The following is an 11,471-nucleotide window of genomic DNA, read 5'->3' on the forward strand; positions in this document are numbered from 1 at the left end:
AAGATCTGCGGGCACCACCATCCTAGGGGCTGAAAGAATTCTGGGGGCCAGGAGCACCTCCGTGTGGGGACCAGGGACACTGGGCCACTCGCTGAGCACCTGACTGGGGGCGGGGCAAGGAGCATGAAACCCGGAATTGGTCTTAGGAGTTTTTCTGGTCTAGTTTTCCGGTGCTTTAAGCTTCCTCTGCCCCAGACCCGGCTTCAGGCCCCGCTGACCTTCGCCTCCCAGGCCCTCACGATGGCGAGAGCCTGGGTCTGCTTGGCAGGCGCCGTCTTCTTCCTTTCCTGTCTGGTTTTGCATTCGCGCTTCTGTGGCTCTCTGGTGAATAACGGGGGAGAAGGCTGTGGGTGTGGGTGGCGCCGAGGTGCAGCCCCAGGGGTCCCAAACCTGCTCCCCGGGGTTCAGCAGCTGTCGACTCATCCTCTCATTTAGTGTTAAAAAGTATACACGTTGGGGGACCGGGGAGGGGGCGCGGGGGTTGGGAGCTCTGGAAGCTTTTGCAGAGGACTCGGGTTCGATTCCCAGCACCAACATGAAGGCACACTTCCCCCTCACTGTAACTCCAGTTCCAGGGGGGGCTAGTGTCCTCTTCTGGCCTTTGTGGGCACATGGTGCACATAAATTCACGCGGGCTCACACACATAAGTCTAAATAAAATAAGTAGTCATATCTTTTCAAAAATATATATACACCGGATTTTCCTCCCCAGTTTTTAATACACTCTCATGTCATTAGCAGACTTTTCTTGTGGTTGTTTTGATCTTTAGACATACACGCCTATCTCTGGCTCCCTTCTGGTCGTCGAACTGAATCTGAGTGTTTTGGTTTTGTTTGAGGTTTCAAGGACATTTTCTTTTCACATTTCCTGGAGAATGGAGGACCCACTTTTCCGGCTGGATTTGGGTTGGCCCAAGAATTCAGAATACTTCACGGGTGCAACATTCTGTGTTGCAGTTGACTCTCTCAACGGGTTAGTTTACGTAGCTCAAGTAAGTAGAATGCATATATTTTTTTTTATGTGAGCCTGTGAGTCCAAGAGAGATCAGAATGTTAATGTCGTTATCCGAGGGCAACTTTTGGGATTTGGTTATCTCTTCCTACCACTGGTTTCCGGGATTGAACTCGGGGTGTCAGTTTTACTCAGCAAACACTTTTATCTGCCCAGATATCTCCAAAACTAGAGATTTTTTATTTTAATTATATACATCCAGTTTGATCACAACAAACAGGAATAATAAAAGAACAGTCAGTCTGAGAGCGATAAAAAAAAAAAAAGATGAACTGAAAGGAAGTGAGTTTCCCACAGGCATAGCCCTTTGCATTTATATTATGCTAACTATGCAATTTAATTTTGAGTTGGCTTCAAGTGAACGTTTCAGATTTGTAGGCATTAGATGTTATTAAGTTTCGAAGTTAGCGCTTTTTTTTACATACTTCTAAATTTCTCAATTATTCTTTAATTTTGATTTCTCTGTCAAAAGTAAAGATTAGCATTCCTATTGGGTGATTCTAAGCAGTTATTTTTTGTATGCCTTCAGAGAGGGGATAACATCCCCAAGGTATTAGTGTTCTCAGAGGATGGATATTTCCTACGAGCCTGGAATTATACAGTTGACACACCCCATGGTATGTTTGTCTCCGGCACACCATATGAACAGTCCGTCTGGATCACGGACGTAGGAAGTGGTATGTGTAGTGCTATCTATTAAATTGCCTTCCTAGATAGAAGTCACATCTTTGCCCTTGCTCTTGCTTATATATTTTAAGGCCAGCATTGCTAAATCTAATCATGATTTCGTTAATATTTCCACAAAATCATGTCTTTCTACAAATTTATATCACACTACTGTATAATCAAGAAATTCTATAGCCCTATAACCGTGATTTTTTAAATTTGTCAAGGGAACTTTGTGTGGGGTGGCAGGGCAGAGTGTCACCTTGTGTTGAGCCAAGGTCTCTCATTGGCTTGGCACTCAGAAGCAGGCTAGGCTAACTAGCCAGTGAGCCCTGGGGCTCTTCCCTTCTCCACTTTCCCAGTGTTAGGATTACAGCGCAGACACTCATACGCAGCAGGTTTTTGTTTGGTTGGTTTTGGTTTTCCTGGCATTGGCTCTATGTACACAGGTCCTCATTCTTGAGTGACAGGTGTTTTCCTGGTTGACTGAACTATCCTCCCAGATCAGAGCCTCTCTTCAGTGAACCTTCAGTTGGTAATCTCAGAGTAAGTCTTTTTGTGAAATCAAATCAGATGCCAATCTTTAGAGAAACCAGTGGACTCTTAACTCCTGTTTATACCGGCTGTCTCTTGAAAGGGCGAACCGAAGGGATTTGAAGCCACAATTTGCTGCCTTGAGATTAGCAGAAACTGGTATTAACAGTTTTGAAATTGCACTCAACTTAAGCATGTCTGAAACTTTCCTATCAGCAGATAGTTTTGGTATACTATGTTGAAAAACAAGGTAGGCTCAGTAGCTTTATAGCTGCAGAAGTTGTAGGAGACAGCAGTTCGCTCATCTGCTGGTGTGTCCTACTTAACCTGAGACAGTTCCTGTTGCCTTGGTGATCTAGCAGAAATGAGAGAGTCAGGGCGGATGTCGCTAGTGTCCTTCCTGGTCTGGTTATGTTCCTGTTTCCCCAGTGCTTGGAAACCCACATACCACTCTGTAGCATCAGCAAGGTTGGGTTTTTACCTAGTCACACTTGTTAACAGAACACAACGTACTTCTGGGCTTCAGGTCATGAGTGGGCCATCCGTTTAGTTAAATCTTTCTCTTGGAAGGTAAATGCTGGTGAAGCATTCAGAGAGGGGCAGCGTAAGGGTTAAGGCTGCCCACTTCTCTGAATAAAAGACTCCTAGCTTTTCATCTTTCTTCCTTGTAGCTCTTTCCTCCCTTCAAATACTCACGAAAGCCCGGGTGGTTCTCTGAATACTCACTTCCCTCTCTGCCACGAGGCTGCTTGCAAGCTGTGCGGCTTCCTCAGTCCCTGTCCTCCAGTGCCCTTTCCCAGGCAGCAGTCAAGATGGACAGTTTGGATGCCCTGGAGGGTTTCTTTTAAATCCCAGTGAAATTGGCCTTGAACTTAAAAGTAAATCTCAGGGATGGGAAGACGCTCAGGGGTTTAGGGTGCTTCCCGAGGGCCTGGGTGCAGGTTCAGGCACCCTGTGGCAGCTCACGGCCATCTGTAAGCCCAGGCACGGGGAAGCCGACGCCTTCGCCTAGGCTCTCTGGGAACTGCACACATACATACCCGAGGGCAAACCCTCACGCACAGAAATAAAATGAAATAAAGTACTCTTGAAAGCGTATCTGAGTTTATATAATAATGTAATGAGATTTGACCATTTTTCTCTCTCCTCTACCCCGAGAATTCGCTGTGAGAGTCCTTTCATTTTATTGTATTTATTTACTTAATTTATTTATTTTAAAATTTATTCATTTTGTTTATAGAAGTACACTGTAGCTGTCTTCAGACACACCACAAGAGGGCATTGGATCCCGTTACAGATGGTTGTGAGCCACCATGTGGTTGCTGGGAATTAAACTCAGTACCTCTGGAAGAGCAGTCAGTGCTCTTAACCGCTGAGCTATCTCTCCAGCCTGGGCCTTTCATTTTAATTTATTATGTTCATGTCACCCTTTAAAAAGCAGAAAATCCCCACCGGTTCTCAGAAATCAGTGCAGCACAGATGATTTCATTCTTTTCACTGTGTCTTGTTTTCCACCTTCAGATCAGAGAAGCTATTTTTATGCTCTTCCCATTTTCAAACGAATTGATTTCCTCAAATGAAGATCTGGCTGCAAGTCAGCCACTTAAAAAGTTTACAGTGCTCTATCCTCTTTTCCAGGCTGTTTGAACCTGGAGGCGTGCTCTCCCGGACACTGCTGTGTTTGTGGTGGGAATGCAGGCTGACCCACTTCAGTGTTGGCTACCTGTCAGTCAGGTCTGCCTCCTGGGCCTCTGCTAACTGCTTCACAGTCTCCCTTATTTGCTCTTATTTATTCTTTAACTTGTAAGGTCATTTTAGCTCTAGGATTATTTTTCTCTTAAGAAATTAGTTCAATTTTGAATTTGCTTCTGCCGTGAGAAAATATGATTAAAAAAATAGTGCTAGTTGTAGAGAACTTTTTTGTGGATGTACCCTGTAAGTCTGTACAGGCTTGATTGAAAAAACAGCTTCTCATGTCGGATGCTTGTGTTTTAGTTCCTTCCTGAACGCTTTTACAAGCAGCGGGTTGTTTGTCTGGGGTTTGGGTGTTTTGGGGAGTGGAGGTTTTTTGAGCTGGGGTTTCTCTGTGTAGTCTTCCTTGGCTGTCTTGGAATTTACTCTGTAGACCAGGCTGGCCTGGAACATCTACCTGCCTCTGCCTCCTAGTGCTGTGACTAAAGGCGTGTCCCACCACCACTTGGCCAAGTCATGTGTTTTAAAAAAGAAATTAAATTATCCTAAGCTTTCCCTGTAAGGATCCAGTGTTTTCTTGTGTTTAGGGTCTCCTTATTTTGGATTGGTTAGACTAGATTAGATTAGATTAATTCATCTCCAGGTTTGCTCATACCTTATGAAAGGCAGCTAGTTGATGCCTGCCACAGTTATCTATGCGAATCTCTGGCTCCTGTTGCTGTTCAGCCTAGTGAAAGATTTGCCTTAAGCTTATAGAAGATGTGAATGCTGTGATCTTTGTGACGCTTGCTTGTCTTTCTCTACAGGACCCTATGGCCACACTGTTAAAAAATATAATTCCCTGGGCGATCTTGTTCAAGTCTTGGGAACCCCAGGCCAGAAGGGCACGGGCCTGAACCCCCTGCAGTTTGACAACCCCGCAGAATTATATGTAGATGACACGGGAGAGATTTACATTGTGGATGGAGATGGGGGACTGAATAACAGACTGGTCAAACTGTCCCAAGGTAAGTGCCTTAATGTGGTATGATCATGATCATAAGGATATTATTTTATAAAGTGAATTTAATTTGTTTGCTGTGTGGTATAATGTAACCATTTTTTTGCACGTGAAGTTGGGTGTAAAGGTTAAATACAAGGAAATTCGGTGCTGAAAATATTATTTAGGGTTTGTGCCCCACCTTAGATCATTGAGTTCCCAAATAAAAGACAGAAGACCTTTATGTTTATGGTAAGCCTTAGAATTAGAGCTGGGTAGTTGTCAGCTCTGTGCTGTTTTGTCTACTGCTCTGTCAATAATCCCTGCCTAGGCCGCTCCTACTCCAACTGGCAGGCGCTCACCTCTTCATGCTCAGCTCCAGCCACCCCCAAGAGCCACGTGCTCAGACCCACCTACCCACTCTCCTCTCTCCCCAGAGGTCTCTGCCTCGGACCCCAGCACACCTCTGTTCTGCTGAGCCATAGGCTGTAGGCATCTTTATTCAACCAAATAATTTTAAATTAAGGAGCAAGGTTCGCATAACAAAAGCTGGTATGGGTGAGAAGTCCTTCTTCTGGAGGCAACTCAACCTTGGGAAACAGAATTTAGCATTGCAGTATATAGCAACTGACCAAACCTCAGCAGAAATCAGATTGGTGGGATTACTAACAGGAAATGCTTCTGTACAGGGGCCTGCGTGTTCACCGAGGCCATAGGGACTGAGGTGGTGTAAATTTAAAGGCCTTCTGGAGATTTTCTGTCCTGTTTCTAACGGGGAAGTCAGGAAGCTAAGCCCTGTGAGGCTTCCAGCAGGCTAACTGCAAGGCTTGAACCAGTGCCTGCTCTAGGCCCTCCATGGCCACCACAGCAGGAGGTCTGTTCTCGACAGACCGATTAAACTGAACTGTGACACAGGTTTTCAAGATAGGATAGGAACCAGAAGACAAACCCAAATTGCAGAGGCCTAGCAGAGTTTCCTGAAGAGGCAACCCTTGGCTGAGCTGTAGACAGGCCGGGCAGGGCACTCCTGGAGGCATGGGAGCCCTGAATGAGCATGGAAACAGCATGGCTTTCTCAGCGGTCAAAGGGAAATGTGGGGTGCCATTAATGCTTCCCTGAGGGTTCTGTGGTTGTGTTCTGCTTGCAGTCTGGGGTGTGTGTGTGTATGGGGGGGTGGGGTGGTTCAGGAAGACAGAGATTGTCCAAATACGTTTTTAAACATACAGAATGTTGGGAGCTATCTCTGGCGAGTCTGTCCTTAGGAATGACCTCGGTCTCTGACACAGGAGGTGAATCAGGCCTCCAGAGATTCTGTAAAAGCGAAAAGTTAGGGACAGATTGGACACGGGTGCTCCCTGCGATGGCTGTGAAGAGTGGCTACAAAAAAGGTGACTTTAGACGAGAGAAATGTATTGTCATGGTTTAGAAATCCAGAATTCACAAACCTGAAATCTGTAGGGTGGGTGGTGCTCCCACTGAGGGCTCAGTAGGTGAGCCTCTCCTCAGCTGTGGCAGTGTAACTCGGCCCTCTTCATGTGGTCCTAGGCCACGTTCCCAGGTATAGTTAGGCGTGCATGGGGCTTGAGAGAGATCAATCCATTAGGCTCTAGTGAACAGACCATAAACATTCACCATAGCTGGGCACCGTGGTACACACTTGTAATTCCTGCCTTCCAGGAAACCAAGGTAGGAAGAGCGCTGAGAGTGTGAGGCCAGCCTGCACTACTTTGGACAAGGCCAGCCAGGACTACATAATACGATTCTGACTCGGGAAAAGAAAAACAAGTTGAGCAAAATGAGCTTTTTTTTTTTTTTTTTTTTTTTTTTTTCCGTGGTAGGAAGGGAACTGGTCTGAAGGGAAAAGTTCAGGCCGAGCTAATGAAATGGTAGACTGAAGGAACATATGAGTTAGACAGGCAGACAGAGCCAGGAAAGAATGCTCAAGACCTCAGTGTGGGATCCATTTCTTTTACAGTTTGCAAAACAAAATCAGCATGGAAATGCATATGTCTCACATGCATTTACTGTTTATAGATTTCATGATCCTCTGGCTGCGTGGAGAGAATGGAACAGGACCCGCCAAGTTCAACATACCTCACAGCGTCACGCTCGACTCAGTTGGTCGGGTAAAGAGTGTCCGTGTGTCTGCAACTGTGTGGATGTGGGTGGGAGGACATGTCTTGGGGTGTGTATCCTCTTTTTTTTCCTGTTGCTTTGAGAGAAACAAAACAAACAACTAAAGAATCCGAGGAAAAGCCAGGTAGGGAAAAAGAGAAGTCAAGGCAGGAGCTTCAAACATGTCTGCTGTCCAGTCAGCAGCAGGGAGGAAGGAATGCGCACCCGCGGGCGCTGGCTTGCTCACACATACAGTTAGTTCTCCTACAGCTCCACCGCCACCTCAGCTTAGGAACCGGTGCCACCCGTGGTAAGCTGAGTGCGCCCATATCATTAAAGCAAACAAGACAATCCCGCCAGATGTTCCCACAGGCAACCTGCTGTACACAGAGCCGCTGGAGCGCTCGCTACCTGGGCGGGCCTGGGTTGTGTCAAGTTGGCAGTTAAAGGCAACCCCAGCAGGCAGGCCTAAGCGATTTCTCTAGAGCTGCCTGTGCATACATACTCCTAAAATGTTTGGGCCTTATTCTGAGGAAGTCCTCCAAATATTTAGAAATGAACAAAATAGATAATTCTATAGCTATTAAATGACTGAGGTAATAAATCTAAAACCTAGAAAAGAAACTTGGCCTTCTACTAGGAAAACCTTATTGCAAGTGTTTGAAATACTTCAGTTCTTGGGGGTGGGGGTGGCAGGGCGGGCAGCACTGATGGAAATGGGGCAGGGGAGCGCTGAGGCCAGGCCTGAAGGAGAGGAGCCCTCAGCAGCTCCTGCTCGTCCTCCCTCCTTGGTGGGAACAGAAAGCCTCCCAGGGAAGGAAGCCATTTCCTCCTTGCAGCCCCGCCCACTGCCCCTCCTAGGCTTTTACTCACCTGTGTAACTGAGGCGCTGCTTCTTGGCATCTTAGGGGTCACTTCAGCAGCCCTCAGCAGTGTTAAATTCGCTACCTGTTTCCTGTGGTAACTGTTGCATTACAGCCGTGGCTGTTCCGTCGGAGACATGGAAGGGTTCTGAGGGCATGCGCTGAGTGGAGTCTGCTTCACCTCCACGAGTTCTGAGGGGCCGCACCTGTGTTAAATAAGTAACCATGTTGACTTGCAGTGTCTGGGTCAGTTTGCCCTCTGACATGCAGAGTCTGGGTCAGGCTGCCCTCTGACATGCAGAGTCTGGGTCAGGCTGCCTTCCTTGATGCTAGTTCTAATTTTTGCTTAAAAAAAAAAAAAAAGAAAACTCCCATTTTGCAAAGCCTGAGAGATACACATGTACTCAGATTCATAGTAAGGAAAGTTCTGAGGGACCAGCAGGATGGTTTGGAGGGTCAGCCTGAGACTGCTGAGTTGTGAAAATGGCAGCTCATTCTTTATAGACTGTGTGATTTTGCTTGTCCATTGTTGCTGCTGTGGGGTAGGACTGCTGGCCTTACACGTCCAGGAGAGCATCTTACTACTGAGCTGTGTCCCTCATCCTCTGCTCTGATGTTTTGTAACAATTTAGTGGTATTTCCCCACATTGTCCATAACTCATTCATCACCACCGTGAGCCTTTCAGAAAAGTGAATTACTCCACAGTTAAGGAAGTATCTTTCTCAGAGAGGCTTTCTCATGAACAAAGGTGTTGGGTACTGAAGAAGAAAGGAAATAATGGGCAATACCATTCCCTTCTGAGATGCGAAAGTTCCTTCTTTGGTCATTTGAGGCGGTAATATCCAAATCCCTGAGCAAACCCGTCACGGCTTACGACACTTGGCTTGTGCCTGTGTCTATAGCAGCCAGTGGCTGCCAGAATCCACACACACACTAATGAGAATAAAGTCAGGGTCACACTGAACTATACAAACCAAGAGATCCGAAGGATCTGTGAGGGCTGTGATCTGTGGAGAACCTATAACTGTATAATCTGTGGATCACCATGAACGCTATTGAAAACAAGTCTGAGCTCCCTGCTTTATGATAGGAGTAACTCATTGTAGCTATAAAAACCAAATTTAAACCTATTATGCTTTCTGTGTTACTGACATGCCCAAGTTTCCTCCTCTTCAATGCTCTCTGAACTTTGGACCCATCCGAGTAATAACAGACACGTTTAGAAAGGACACTGAGAGAGTAAACACTTGAGTCTCCGAGGAGCAAGGCTTGTACCTGGCTTAGGAGCTGCTTCAGTTGTCAGTGGCATTGATGACAGTTACAGGGACGGGAGAGGCTGCCCCTTGTCATGTCTGATCTTCTGCACTGTGTGGAGGACTCAGGTTTATCTACTTCTGTTTCATGTGGTTGATGGCTCTGTTCGTTTAGGCTGAGGCGGATGCTCATTAGACTGTAGCGTTTGGACTTCCTAGTGCTTTGCAGACAAGGTGTTTAACCCTTCTGAAGATGGAGCGTAGTGATGCCATCTTCCTGGGGTCCTCCGAGCACTAACTGAGACCATGTATCTGGAGCTGATAAACTACTCATGTTTCTTCTCCTGCTGGGGCTCTTCCCATTGACATGACTTTTTGGTTTCCCAGGTGTGGGTTGCGGACCGAGGAAATAAAAGGCTCCAAGTATTTGATAAGGACACTGGAGAGTGGCTAGGAGCATGGGACAGCTGTTTCACAGAGGAGGGGCCTTCTGCTGTGAGGTAATCACTGCTGGTTGTTTTAAATGCTTGTTGTAGTGATTCACTTCTTCTGAAGAGTGGCTGAGTTTAAAGTGTTTATTGTTAATTTTTAGCAAGGGAAAAATGGAAGGAAACAAGAGTCCAGAGAGGTTAGCTATCTGAGATTTCCAAATCCTTTGAGAGATTTCTAATCATATGAGGGTCAAAACCCGAGTCTACACTGCTGAGCCTCCCGACTTCTAATTCTTTCATTGTGTTATGTTGTGTTTTATTTTAACATAGGCATATCTTTAGCTTTGCCTATTATCACAACATTCTTTTTTTCCTCTTTATTTTATTAGATATATGGCCACTGTTGTTGGCACGGCAGCGTGTACGTGCCCTGCACTCACTTACCTGCCTGCTTACTGGGCCGTAGTCACCTATATGGCCATGAGGAATGAAAGCAGGCCAGTTGGAGGCTCCACAGCCAACTTAAGTGAGCTGTGGCAGTTCTATTGAGAGCAATCAGACCTTCTATACCTTTATCAGAGGTAGAATGTCATGGCAATTGCCAGGATCAATATAGTCATAGTCAGGATATATAGATGTTTGCCAACTTTACAGGCTACAGGAGATTAATGTCTAAGGCCAACTGTCGTGTTAAGCTGCCATGCTCCCTTGGCTTCCAAAGGAAGGCCTGAAATCTTCCCTGCCTGAGGGAGTGCTTCAGTCTCAGGAACCAGAAGGCACATGGTGCCCCAGGAGCCGTGCACTCTAACCTGAAAACCTGTCCACCGCATGCCTCCCAAGGCTGCTAAGCAGTCAGTCCACTCCCTGGTTCCCTGCAGCCAAGGGCACGCATTGAGAGAGTGGCTATTACTGAGTTCTCCTTCCTCCTAGGTTCACCCCTGATGGCAAGTACTTGATCGTGGCCCAGCTGAACCTCAGTCGGCTGTCAGTGTTGGCTGCCCCGCCCTCCGGAAGCATCGGGGACTGCTCTGTGGTCAGCACCATCCAGCTGGCAGATCAGGTTCTGCCACATCTTCTAGAAGTCGACAGAAAGACTGGCGCTGTCTATGTGGCAGAAATTGGGGCAAAACAAATACAAAAATACGTCCTGGGGCACAGCCGCACCCCTGCCTTCAGAGCTTAGTGCTTCTTCAGAGCCACAGGGTCATTGTTACCTCTTCTTCTACAAGAAAAGTGTGTTGCTATGTCAGGAAGAGTCATGTTTCTTGTGCTTTGGGGACTTGGTTTTACAACTAAGTGTGTAAGAAATGATTTTCTTTTTGGCGGCCCTGGGAGTTGAACTCATCACTTCCTACCTGCTAGGCAGCTGCCTTAGCGGGGAGGGAGCTACATCTTCACATAGGCAGCTGTTAAAGACAGAAGTGCAGTTCTAAAGTTGGGTCATGACGGGAAACTGTGGTTGTAACCAAGGTACTTGCCTGTGTCGATTAACTCTGGGTTCCTGGGTAACCTTTTGGTTTCATATGAGTGGAAACTACTAGTGTTTAACCAATGTTAATTAGACTGTGGGAGAGATTGCGTCGGGTGCACTGCTGAGTTATGTGATGCATGAGTTCCATACCAGCCCAGAGGATTCTGAACTGGGGAGCAGTGGGGTCTGCCTTGTGGTCCAGTAGAGAGATGAGTGGGCACCGTGACAGCAGGAGCGAGTGGACCGACCGTGACGGAGAGGAGGAGCTGTGTGCGTGTGCGTGCGTGTGTGTGTGTGTGTGTGTGTGTGTGTGTGTGTGTGTGTGTGGATGTGTGTGTGTGAGGATTCATGGAGACTGCAGTCAGTGGTGGTCTGGGCTAAGAGAATCCTGACTGAGAGCATCCAGGTAGAGCAGGGCTGAGATGGACTTCCTGTGAGGGGAGAAAACCACAGA

At 46.8% G+C, this 11,471-nt stretch overlaps 1 protein-coding gene across 1 annotated transcript; it reads left to right on the forward strand.

The window, feature by feature from the left end:
- Positions 1-52: 52 nt before the first annotated feature.
- Nhlrc3 (NHL repeat containing 3) lies at positions 53-11,074 on the forward strand. The gene is made up of 7 exons (XM_052180531.1): positions 53-324; positions 840-992; positions 1,542-1,689; positions 4,711-4,911; positions 6,918-7,009; positions 9,503-9,615; positions 10,477-11,074. The coding sequence occupies exons 1-7, from the start codon at positions 124-126 to the stop codon at positions 10,727-10,729; spliced, it is 1,161 nt and encodes a 386-aa protein (XP_052036491.1). The 5' UTR covers positions 53-123; the 3' UTR covers positions 10,730-11,074.
- Positions 11,075-11,471: the final 397 nt, after the last annotated feature.

This window comes from Apodemus sylvaticus, chromosome 4 (assembly GCF_947179515.1).
Source record: "Apodemus sylvaticus chromosome 4, mApoSyl1.1, whole genome shotgun sequence".
Classification (NCBI taxonomy): Eukaryota; Metazoa; Chordata; class Mammalia; order Rodentia; family Muridae; genus Apodemus; species Apodemus sylvaticus.